At 40.9% G+C, this 12,882-nt stretch overlaps 1 protein-coding gene across 1 annotated transcript in view; it reads right to left on the bottom strand.

Moving 5' to 3' along the window:
* Nucleotides 1-3,765: 3,765 nt before the first annotated feature.
* CAPN6 (calpain 6) overlaps nucleotides 3,766-12,882 on the bottom strand; it is a 28,221-nt gene continuing 19,104 nt past the window's right edge. The window contains exons 7-13 of the mRNA XM_054580359.1: nucleotides 12,658-12,735; nucleotides 12,365-12,551; nucleotides 7,444-7,566; nucleotides 7,063-7,265; nucleotides 6,379-6,500; nucleotides 5,880-6,016; nucleotides 3,766-5,280 (exon numbers count right to left, since the gene is read on the bottom strand). Coding sequence (XP_054436334.1) covers nucleotides 5,098-5,280; nucleotides 5,880-6,016; nucleotides 6,379-6,500; nucleotides 7,063-7,265; nucleotides 7,444-7,566; nucleotides 12,365-12,551; nucleotides 12,658-12,735 — 1,033 coding nt within the window. The 3' untranslated portion in view covers nucleotides 3,766-5,097. The remainder of the gene's footprint in view (nucleotides 5,281-5,879; nucleotides 6,017-6,378; nucleotides 6,501-7,062; nucleotides 7,266-7,443; nucleotides 7,567-12,364; nucleotides 12,552-12,657; nucleotides 12,736-12,882) is intronic.

The raw sequence follows: 12,882 nt of genomic DNA, 5'->3' as shown, positions 1-12,882 counted from the left end.
GAGCTGAGGCAGTGATGCTAGGACTGGGGAGTGGCTGCAAATGCAGATTATCATTAGCAGAGAGGTTTGACTGCACAGGAACCATAACAAGTCAATTGCTTGCAGATGCATTTCATAACCCTATCAGTGAGTCACAAGTGACAATAAGCTGCATCTGGTGGCAAGCTATAAAGCCATTCCCTCCTCCCCAGTCTATGGAAAAGTTGCTTCCACAAAACTAGTCCCTTGTGCCAAAAAGGTTGGGGACTGCTGTATTAGTGCATTGGACACCTTTTGGGAAGACCATTCTACTGACCCATTATACACATGTGTGCATAAATATATGCATACATACAAAAGTTAGAGCAGTAAAGATTCTGAGAGAAACATTTGGTATTTCTGCACGTTTTTGTTATAGCATTGTGGATACACAGCTAATAATACAGATGTAGGGAAGATGTTATCACTTTCTGGAGACAGCATATTTTCATGGAAAAGGTCAAAATTTAGAAGTCAAACAGACATGATTATTTAACTAATAATCATGATGCGATTAGTGACTGAACATCCTTATTTAGCCTCTCCATTCCTTAATTTCTTTATCCATGAAAAAAAAAAGGATACTAATAGTATTTAATATGATTGTTATGGACATTAACAGAGATCACATATATAAAGCATTCAGCATGTAGTCTGACACATAGCAGACAATAAAAAAAATGTTAGTTTCTTTTCTACTTTTTACTTGGGGAAAATTTTTTTCTTAAAAAAAAAAGTGGACAGTGGGAAGGACTTCCATTCAAGATGGAGGTGTAGGTAAACACAGCTGGCTTACTCGCACAACCACAGCAAAAATTACAACTAAACTACAAAATAACTATCACCCAGAATTGTAAGAAAATTGAATTGTATGGAAGTCCCACGTCAAAGGAATTAAAGAAGCCACATTCATTTAGAGAGATGGGAGGGGAGGAAAGTCAGAGAATGGAAACTATGGTCCCACTCTCACATGTAGTGCATAAAAACTGGGAGCGATATCTAAGAGTGAGGGATCCAAGCCCCACACCAGATCACCCAACCCCAGGGTTCCAGTACCAGGAAGATAAATCTCCGTAATTACTGGCTGTAAAAACCAGTAGGGGTTGGGGCGGAGGAACTGCAGGATGATTGGGTCTCTCCTCTTAAAGGGCTCACAATGGTCTTAGGACTTAAAACTTATGCAAAATCATTTCCTCTGGGCTCCAGCACCAGGGCAGCAGCTGGAGGGGAACCAGTGGCATATAGGGAGAAACTGAAGTGTCTGGCATCTGGGAAAGTGTCAAGGGACAGCTTCCTCCTGGACAAAAACCCAGAGGCCAAGCAGTGACCATATTCTCTTTTCTGAACCCCACATAGAACCACAGAGTGGAAACACCATCAACCTGGTTCACATGTTTACCCGACCCTGGTGATTAACTAAGACTCCACCCCATATAACTTACCAATGTGCTTTTCTACAATAGGCCAAGCTACTAAGACAAGGAGTCAAAGTAGCTCTACCTAATACATAGAAACAAACACAAGGAGGCTGCCAAAATGAGGAGACAAAGAAACATGGCCCAAATGAAAGGACAGAACAAAACAAAACAAAAAAAAAGAGCTAAACAAAATGGAGATAAGCAATCTATCAGATGCAGAGTTCAAAACACTGGTTATTAGGATGTTCAAGGAACTCACTGGGTATTTCAACAGCATAAAAAATACAGAGACAGAAATAAAGTTTACGCTAAGTGAAATAAAGAAAAATTTACAGGGAATCAACAGTGGAGAGGACGAAGCCAAGAATCAAATTAATGATTTGGAACACAAGGAAGAAAAAAAGTCAATCAGAACAGCTGGAAGAAAAAACGAATTAAAAACAAGAACAACAACAACAACAAAAATGAGGACAGGCTAAGACGCTTCTGGGACAAATTCAAATGTACCAACATTTGAACCATAGGGGTTCCAGAAGGAGAAGAGAAAGAGCAAGACATCTAAAACTATTTGAAAAAATAAGGAAAGAAAACTTTCTTAATTTGGTGAAGAAAATAGATATAGAAGTCCAGGAAGCACAGAGTCCCAAATAAGATGGACACAAAGAGGATAACACCAAAACACATCATAATTAAAATGCCAAAGTTTAAAGATAAAAAGAGAATCTTAAAAGCAGCAAGAGAAAAGAAGAGAGTTATCTATAAAGGAGTCCCCCTAAGACAGTCAGCTGTTTCCTCAAAAGAAACTTTGCAGGCTAGAAGGTACTAGCAAGAAGTATTTAATGTGATTAAAAGAAAAGACCTACAACCAAGATTACTGTGTCCATCAAAGCTATCATTTAGAATGGAAGGGCAGATAAAGTGCTTTCCCGAGTAGGTAAAGCTAAAGGAGTTCATCATCACCAAGCCATTATTATATGAAATCTTACAGGGACTTATTTAAGAAAAAGAAGATCAAAACTAAGAATGTTAAAATGACAACAAATTCATAACTATCAACAATCAAATCCAAAAAACAATCTAAATAGACAAGCAGTACAAAAACAGAATCATGGTTATAGAACTTATGTGGATGGTTACCAGTTGAGAGTGGGAAGGAGGACAATGAGGGGGAAAGGTGCAGGGATTAAGAAGTACAAATTCGTAGGTACAGAATAGGCAAGGGGATTTTAAGGACAATATGGGAAATGGAATAGCCAAAGAACCTATATGCATGACCCATGAACATGAACAATGGTGTGAGGATTGCCAGAGGAAATGGGGGGTATTGGGTGGAAGAGGGCAACAGGGGAAAATTTTGGGAAAATTTTAATAGCATAATCAGTGTGTGTGTGTGTGTGTGTGTGTGTGTGTGTGTGTGTGTGTGTGTGTGTATTTAACAAGTGGTAGCTTTTTTGAACTAAATTGAAATATCTTAGTGCCATTTGGCAACCATGCAGAACTAGTACAGTATCTGTATTGGACCCTGCATTTCTGAAAAAGCTCTACCACATCTAAATAATTGTATTTAGATGTGATTTCTAAAGTGTTCTAGGGACAGAGAAGGAGGGCTTTTCTTGAGGACTGTTCTACTGAGCTTAGCGACCCCTCTCCTGCCTGGACATTCTTTCCTGTCAGAAAGCAGGGACCAAGAAGAAGGAGAAGACCTTCTTCCATAGCCTACTCTAAGATGGGCAAATGGCAAATAGAGTGGAGTGTGGAAGCAAGTGAATGAAGTCTTCACATTCATTTGGCTCTAGAAGAGAAGCTGAAAGGGAGGAGTTGGTCATTTTTTCCTGTTGGAAGGTGTGTCCTTGAAAAATTGATCACGGTAGCTTTGATTTTAAATCCAGCCCCAGAGGAGTTTCAAAATCATGTAATTCCAAATATAACCCAAATATTCCTAAAAGTGGAATAGAACAGGGCTCCTCTCCATTCTCTCAGTTCCGGCCCCCTTTCCAACCTAGATGGAGGAGTGTGCTATCAGTATGCAGCCAATGCCTCTGCATTCATCATTGTACCTGGGGTCAGGTTGCAAAATGTATCCCACCCCACCCCTACCTCTTGTGGCTCCGAAAGAAGTCTTGACAAGTGGCCACTCTTGCCATCTCTCCTTTGCCATCAAATCAAGTCAAAACTGGTTAATGTATTGAGTGTGAATTTTATTGTGGTTTGGATTATGTAAAGCAGTGTGGTGAAGGCAATGCAAAAGTAACACAGGCTGAAAAACATGATAGGAAATGAGCAAGCTAAAAATTACCCTACAAAATATTTTTAAATGAATGTGTGCTGGACTATACTAGGTACTACAACTATGATTTTTTTAATCATTGCAGAAGCATTGAAATATTGTTGGAGGTGGGGGTTTGTGGGGTCAGGGAAAGTTTCATGGAGGAGGTGGCATTTATTCTGGGTCTTTAAAGGAGGGGTAGAATGTTGATAGATGAGATGGAGGGAAACACATTTCAGAACTGACTCTAGAAAAGTACTGAAGTACTGAAAAAAAAAATAAGAGGGCAAACAAACACTCCCAGGGAGTGAAACTTCCCAACTGAGAAAAATGCCTGAGGGGCCTGTGCTGGGAATAAAATCTCAAGGTCTCAGGTAGGGTCTTCAGTACCAATGATATAATATTAGGAGGCACAGGACAACGGGATTGTTTGTAAACCTAGCAGCAGTAGGAAGATTCACATTGCAGTCAGGGGCCGAAGATCGGCTGTATTATGCCTGGATGGATTTTCTTGTCCTTTCACGGTGTGTGGCACTTATTCATTCTTCCTCTTGCCCACTGACTGCCTGAACGGTAGTTGGTGCGCACCCACATGCGCATGTGTGAGTGTAGGTGTGTGTGGATGGGTGGGGGACCAAGACCTTGTCCCCCACTGCAGCTTCTTCCACTTTTCCCTCTTGTGGCACACAGCTGGCTTCCATTGAGCTGGAGCTCAGGCCCTTCCCATTTACTAGGCTTCGATGAACTCTAGCTCTTGATTAAGCACCTAGGAAGCTTCCTCAACATGAAGGTAAAACCTACTGTGGGGGATGACTTATGTTAGGGCAAGAATACACTTTCTGGAGGTGGTGATGATGATAGTGGTGATGGTAATGGTGGTGGTGGTGGTATTAAGGACTGGGAACTAATAAGCAGGCTCTGTCTGGTTGCTGAATAAAATGCTGCTGGGTCATTTATAGTATTCGGTCAGGAGCTGGGATATCAGGCTAGACCAGCTTTGCCTTGATCACCGCTCCTCCTTCCTCAACATGCTCTATAGAGGAGATATATTGGTTACCTCGCAGCAGCAAAGACATCTATAGGGTATCTAGGCTGTTGTTGTCCTGCTTGAATCTCACCCCCTCCCCTGAAGCTCCAGAGATCTTTTCCTGGCAAACATCTTTATGATCTCTGGATAAGACTGTCACCTCCCCCTGTCCAGCTGCTGGAGGTATATATGTTATGTAGCTACTAATGCTACTTGGATCGGGAGGTATGGGGAACGTATCAGAAGAAAGGAAAAGTTAATTACTATTAATTTCTTTCTTTAAAAAGATTATGAATCTGAGATAAAATCTGGCATCTGACAGAAAATAAAAGGATGGAAAACTGTCAGGATTTTCTGGAGCTGTAGATTTAGAGCTCAGTAAGGTCATCGCTGGAAATAACCTTAAGGCTGATATGGCCTTGCTTCACTTTGGCAGTTGGGCCACCCTTCTTACGCAGGTACAGAGACTTTAGATCACGGCAGTCAGTGGGGTCAGCATCCAGAGTAACCTGCCCCAAGAACTGATCACAGAATTTTCGGCTGTTCCAAACCTGAAGAGACAAGTCAAGAAAGTGAAGGTGAGCAATTGTCTGTGAGATTAGACTTTTCCCACTGGCATCTAGAACCTAATGCTGAGCTTGGAAATGTTTGTTTAAAAACCAAAAAAAGATCTCTTGATAGGCTGAGGGAAGATACCTCAAACAGTGATGAAAACCTGCCAGAAGAGCTCAAGATCAACCTTGATTTATGAGATAGCTACCTAAACACAGCTGGTCAGAAGCTTTAATTCAGAAGGACAATCAAACTGTAGCAGTCCATTTTGGTGTATCATAATCAGGGTAATCTGAACTGGCATATGCTTTCCCTCATGGGAGTTTAAAGTATATGTGTTAACATGTGTACCTGTGAGCATGAGGACTTCTGCCCACAATAAAATAAATGGAAAAGAGTTCATTTAGGATGGAGATTAGTAAGTCAATGTCTGTGTCTGGTAGGAAGTGTTTTTGAGTATGAAACAAAAAACAAACAAACAAACAAACAAACAGGTTAACCCTTGCTTTATATCCTAGACATATATGAAGCACTTGGGATAATCTAGTATCTGATAGTAAATATGAGCCACCAATAGGTTCCCTATTCACATTCTTACCTGCACTATAATAGGAATGTCAGTGGTCCTTCTATAGAAAATGGCCTGTGTGTCAAAAATGGCATGAACAGTATTCTTTTGGACAGGAGAACGGACTACTTCCTTTCCACACTTGATGACCAAATAGGGGTTCACAGCTGGAACAAAGTAACATTTGCTTTAAGACAATGATTAAAGTGCACTTTCCACATAGTCAAGAAACTATCTCACTAAATCTATTCTGGGACTTTGACCATAACACCACAGTACCAGAATTATCCAGGACTTTTATTCCTGCTTCCCTATTCTTTCCTATATTTTATAAAGGAATATAAAAATGAATATTATGTAGGCCTTGCCCAAAGAAGTTTATATTCCATTTTTGTATGGTCGAGAGTCTTCCTGGCTTGTCTAGACTGAAAGTACCGCTAGAGAGAATCATTTGTGAGCATCCTTTCTAATCACACATGCAAAAAATGAAAGTAAATTTTGCTTTCCCAGACACCCTTACAGTTCTTACTTTCATTGGCATACTTCTTCTCCAGGCCCTCAGCACTGTGAACAGTTATCTGCGTAACTACCTTTGGGTAGCCACGAGCCAGGTTCCAGCAGGACATCTTGGGCATGTCCAGAGTCAGTTCCCTAGAACAGCAAAAAGAAAACATGTTATTGATGATGAATGCCCTTTCATGAAGAAGTAGGCTTGCCAGAGCAGATATTGTTGCTAAAAAGCATGAAACTCTGAGTGACCTAGCCTATTACTCCTCAGACATGGCTTACATTTTATGACTATGTTTTCCTTTCCCCTTACTTTAAGGACCAGCAGATAAAGATCAAAGAAGGCAGGGTTAGGGGTGAAAACATAGCTTTGATGACCCAGCACTCAGAACATAATAGAATAAGTGAGAAGGGCCAGCTGTCTAAGAGAAAAGAGTCATCCAGAGAGAAGAAGATAAAATATAAGTGGAAAATCTTGGGCTAAAGGCCTGTTCCCCTTAAAAGGCAGGTCATAGCTTTCATGCTCAGATCCCCCACTGGGGAATTTCTTATAACCCCACTTTAAAAATATTTCTACCACCGTAATTTCAGTTAAATCTGATTTGAACAAGTTGTCCCTTTGAGTACTGCATAGGAGGAGAGGGAAGAGAGGATTGAAGGCAAAGCAGAGAATTGGAGTTTGCAGGGCTGGCCAAGGAAACTGAACCTGAGCTGGACAGGTACTTCAGAGAAGATTCTCAGGAGAAACTCGCTGGTGCGGCCATGCTGAAACATGGTTGGGACAAGCACATAGTTGCCTTTCTTAAGGTACTTGCTCAGAAACACAGTACGGGTATCAATATAGGTGGAAGTTCCAGCACGCTCCTGGATGTAGAGGTGGTGAAGGCGGAATTTGCGGTTCATCTCCACCTGGAAATAAAATAGAATAAAATGCTTCACCCCATTCAAATCATAGTTTTTGTGTTGGAAGATACTAGATCCTCTGCTTTCTTTATCCCTGGATGCTCTTAATTCCCCTAACCCCAAGCCATCCTAATTTTTTATTCCATTTGCCATTATTCTCTCTTCTCCAGATACCCATTCTTACCTTGAAGAGCTCAAAGCCAATGATGTAATTGTCAGGTCTCCCCATGCGGCGGTATGTACGCAGGTCCTTCTGTTGCAGTGACATGATGACCTTGTGCCCATCCTCAGGCACAGTGAAGATGTACTAAGGGAAAGAGACCAATAAGGAGCTTAGATAGCACTTTCATTTCAGATAAGCCAGCTCAAATTTCAAGGAAGAACATTCTAGGTTGGAAAGCAGAAATGGGTTGTTTTCTGGGCTTTGCCATTGACCACAAAATGAGACATTGGATAATTCATTGAATTGATAAGTGTAGATCATAATACTTGATTTTTCCCTATAGTATTCAGCATGTATTGAGAGAGATAACTTCTTGCCTAGATCTTTGATACCAAAGAAAAGATGTTTTGTTTTAATAAGTTCTTGGCAAAACCTGGGGTGTTTTTTCTAATATTGTCCTCTCGCCTTTAAAAGCTGTACACATATGAAGGGATGCTCAGCATCACTAGCCATCAGAGAAATGCAAATTAAAACCACAATGATGGTGGGGGGGAGGCAGAGACAAATGTATTTTTAAAAAAAGATAAAAAAGGAATTAAATAAATAAAACCACAATGAGATACCATTTCATACCAGTTAGAATAGCCATCATGGACAAATCAGCAAACAGCAGGTGCTGGCATGGTTGTGCAGAAAAGGGAACCTTAGTATACTGTTGGTGAGAATGAAGACTGGTGCAGCCACTTTGGAAAACAGTGTGGAATTTCCTCAAAACGCTAAAAATGGAACTGCCTTTTCACCCAGAAATTCCACTGCTGGGATTATACCCTAAAAATCCCAAAACACCAAGTCAAAAGAACCCATGCTCCCCAATGTTCACAGCAGCACAATTTACTGTAGTCAAGTGTTGAAAACAACCTAGTTGCCCATCAATAAATGAGTGGATCATACAATGGAAGAAGGAAAGAGCTACTACCCTCCATGACAGCATGGATGGAACTGGAGAGCATTATGCTCAGCAAAACAAGCCAGGGGCGAAAGACAAATACCATATGATCTCACCTATAAGCGGAACCTAATCAACAAAACAAACAAGCAAGAAAAATATAACCAGAACATTTAAATAAAAAAAAAAACACAAATGGACAGTAACGAGAGGGAAGGAGGGAGGGGGGTAAAGGGGAAAAGAAGAGGAAGGGTCAAATCAAGGAACAATGGGTATAAAGGATCCATGGACAAAGCCAAAATGGGGAAGGATTCGGGGTGGAAGGTAGGGGTGGGTGGGGCAGGGGAAAGCGGTGGTGGGAAAATGGAGACAAATATATCTGAACAATAAAAAAATAAAATAAAACCTGTACACAAATTCTAGAATATATAAAGTAAGAAAGTATTCTTGTTTAACTTAATCTGGCAGTGTAGCATCCCCCTAGGCTAACCTCCTATTTTCTGCCCAGATGTGTGGCTTATGAAAGGGCTGGATCAACTTCCTTAAGAATTGATGTTTTGGGGGCATTCCTCAGCGTAATAAAGGCCATATATGAAAAACCTACAGCTAATATCATACTCAATGGACAAAAACTGAAAGCTTTCCCACTAAGATCGGGAACACGACAAGGATGTCCGCTTTCACCACTTCTTTTCATATCCGTATGGGAAGTCCTAGCCACAGCGGTCAGATAAAAAAAAGAAATAAAAGGCATCCAAATAGGAAAGGAGGAAGTAAAACTATCATTGTTTGCAGATGACATGATAGTGTACACAGAGAACCCTGTAGACTCTACCAAAAAACTCCTCAACCTAATAAGTGAATTTGGCAAAACAGCAGGATACAAAGTCAACATTCAGAAATCAAAGGCGTTTTTGTACACCAGCAATGCAATAGAAGAAGAAGAAATCAGAAAAAATATACCATTCGATATAGCACGAAAAAAGATAAAGTACCTAGGGATAAATTTAACCAAAGAGGTAAAAGACCTGTATGCAGAAAACTATACAACATTGAAAAAAGAAATTAAGGAAGACACAAATAAATGGAAGCATATACCGTGCTCATGAATCGGAAGAATTAATATCCTCAAAATGTCCATACTACCCAAAGCAATTTATAGATTCAACGCAATCCCTATTAAGATACCAATGACGTATTTCACAGAAATAGAACAGACATTTCAAAAATTTATATGGAACCAGAAACGACCCCGAATAGCCGCAGCAATTTTGAGAAAGAAACACAAAGTAGGAGGGATCACAATACCGGACATCAAACTCTACTACAAAGCCACCATATTAAAAAAAGGCTGGTACTGGCACAAGAACAGACCTATAGACCAGTGGAACAGAACAGAAAGCCCAGAAATAAGCCCAGGTCTCTATGGACGTCTAATATTCGACAAAGGGGGCAGAAGCATAAAATGGAGCAATAACAGCCTCTTCAACAAATGGTGTTGGGAGAGCTGGACGGCTACATGCAAAATATTGAAATTGGATCATCAGCTGACACCATACACAAAAATAAACTCAAGATGGATAAAAGACTTAAATATAAGTCGCAACACCATCAAAGTCCTCGAGGAGAACATTGGCAGGAAACTCTCAGATATCCCACGCAGCAATTTTTTCACTGATATGTCTCCTAAAGCAAGGGACATAAAGGAAAGAATAAACAAGTGGGACCTCATCAAAATAAGAAGCTTCTGCACGGCAAAAGAAAACATCAGCAAAATGAAAAGGGAGCCAACCGTATGGGAAAGTATATTTGCTAATGATACATCAGATAGAGGTTTGATCTCCAAGATATATAAAGAACTCACTCAACTCTACTCCAAGAAGACAAACGATCCAATCAAAAAATGGGCAAAGGACTTGGGCAGATGCTTTTCTAAGGAGGAGATACAGAGGGCCCAGAGGCATGAAAGGATGCTCAGCATCACTAGCCATCAGAGAAATGCAGATCAAAACCACCATGAGGTACCACCTCCCACCGGTCAGAATGGCCATCATAAACAGATCCACAAACAACAGGTGCTGGCGAGGCTGTGGAGAAAAGGGAACCCTAGTACACTGTTGGTGGGAATGCAGACTGGTGCAGCCACTATGGAAAGCAGTGTGGAATTTCCTCAGAAAGCTGAAAATGGAACTGCCTTTTGATCCAGGGATTCCCCTGCTGGGACTATACCCTGAGAACACCAAAACGCCAATACAAAAGAACCTATGCACCCCAATGTTCATAGCAGCACAATTTACAATAGCCAAGTCTTGGAAGCAACCTAAATGCCCATTAGTAGATGATTGGATCAAAAAATCATGGTACATATACACAATGGAATACTACGCAGCAGAAAGAATAATAGAAGTACTAAACTTTGCGACAGCATGGATGGAACTGGAGAGCATCATGCTAAGCGAAATAAGCCAGGGGGCGAAAGACAAATACCATATGATCTCACCTATAAGCGGAACCTAACCAACAATGCAAAGATGTGAGGAAAATATGACCAGCAACACTGAAAGGAAAAGAAATCAACAGAGACAAGAGGGAAGGGTGGGGAAGGGAAAGGGAAGGGAAGGAGAAAGTCAAGAAACATATAGCAAGGACTCATGGAGAAAACCAAAGGGGAAGAGCTGAGGGAGGAAAGGTGGGAGGGGGCAAGGGAAAGAGGTGGGGGGGAGGCAGAGACAAATGTATTTAAAAAGTAAATAAATTAAAAAAAAAAGAATTGATGTTTTGCTACCACTGTTTTAGGAAAGTTGCGTTCTTGTGCTACTGGGGAATCATGGTGCCACTAGGAAGTAAAACTAAAAAGGTATCAGATTTCTCTCTCTCTCTCTTTCTCATTCTTTTTCTCTCTCCCCCTCTCACTCTCCTTCCCTCCCTCCCTCTCTCCCTTCTCCCTTCTTATGTCCTTCTCCATAGCAAGAGAGAAATGGGGAACAGATACAGAACCATTGGCTTGCAAGGCCCTCAAAGGTCAATCTTGTGCAGACACTGTTAACAGTGAAGCCCAAAGTTCCATTTCCTCAATTTGGTATATGTGCTTGATACTTAAAACATTTCCAGGGTTGTAAATGGAAGAATATGGAGGGAGTAATAGGAGCTTTCTTTTCTTTAAGAACAATTAAAATAAAAGGGATAGAGAAAATATGAGTTAAATAAATTATGCCACTAGCCATTGTATCTTTCAAAATGTCTGCCAGTGAGGTCCATGCAAAGAAAATACACACCAGTGTAAGGCTGCAACACAGTCATAATTCTTGTTTCCTGTGGGTTAGCCCATCAGCACATTTGGGGATAAAACCATCAAGGCTATTATAGATTCATGTTTTAGATGCTTGGATTTTTTTTTTCTTTTTGCTTTGGGTTGTTCTTAGTCTTGAGCCCTAATGTGTCACCTGGAAGAGCATTTTAATGGGAAATAAATGAGATGAGGCAATTGACAGGGTAGCTATTCAAATCTTAAGGGATATGACCTAGGTCTAGATTAGAAGAGAAAGGCATAATTATGGGGTTCAAAAGAAAAACCTGCATGAGAAAGAGAACACATTTAGTAAATGTGCACCCAAGAGAACAGCTAGGCAGGAAAAAATAAAAATAAATTGAGAAAGCTTCTCGGAGAAGATCCTTTCTCTCCAATGTGGGACCATCAGAAGAAAGTGGTGGCCTGGGGCAGGGGTGGAGTCAAAGAGCAATACTAAGCAATATGGCCAGGAGAGAGGTAGCTGGAGGAGAGGGCTCAGATTTGATAATGTTGTTAAGGAATATCCCTGCAGAGACACAGTCTGTCATGCATTAACAGCATCTGAGCCAATCCCTAGGCATCTTGGTTGGTGAATATTACCCAATAGCTGCAAATGGAAGAACTGATGTCAAAGAAATACTCTAAGGTGAGCTTGGGTTCCTATTGTCTTGATAACTTGAAGGCAAACATAAAGAATCGATTCAAACCTGAGGATTCTGAAGGAAGGTATCACGGTTGTTATAGCAGCCTCCTGAACGGTTCATCAGGGGATCATCATCCACAGTCCAGCAGCCAACCACCGATTCTAGCTCCTTGCGGCCAAAAATGGGGTTGTTCACATTGCGGCAGACATTCAGTTCATGGAAGTTGCGGCAAAAGTCCTCCAGGCTCATCCTGAATGGAATGAGTACAGGAAAGAAATAAAGGTGGTTCTTAATACCTGCTCCTTTAGTTCCATGTAGAAGCTACAATCCCCTTAGCACAGAATACTTCTCCTCACCAAAATTCTCCATCGTCAGACATAACAAGTTCCAGGTTCTTGCGATCTGCTGCAGTCAGTTGCTGCCACTCTTCAGAACTTAAGGCAAATGAACAATAACAACAAAAAAAGGATAAGCCCTTATGTTTGTCACAGTAAGCAGTATGCCAAAGAAAAAGAATGCATGAAGATTGGGCCTGCTTTGTTTCACCTCTGGTTGGTTAAAGATCTCATGCTTAAGAAGAG

The sequence above is a fragment of the Pteronotus mesoamericanus genome, unplaced genomic scaffold (assembly GCF_021234165.1).
Source record: "Pteronotus mesoamericanus isolate MK-2021 breed Mesoamerican mustached bat unplaced genomic scaffold, CSHL_Meso_final contig_58, whole genome shotgun sequence".
Classification (NCBI taxonomy): Eukaryota; Metazoa; Chordata; class Mammalia; order Chiroptera; family Mormoopidae; genus Pteronotus; species Pteronotus mesoamericanus.
The sequence above is the reverse complement of the archived record's forward strand: the minus strand, read 5'-3'. Positions and strand labels throughout refer to the sequence as shown.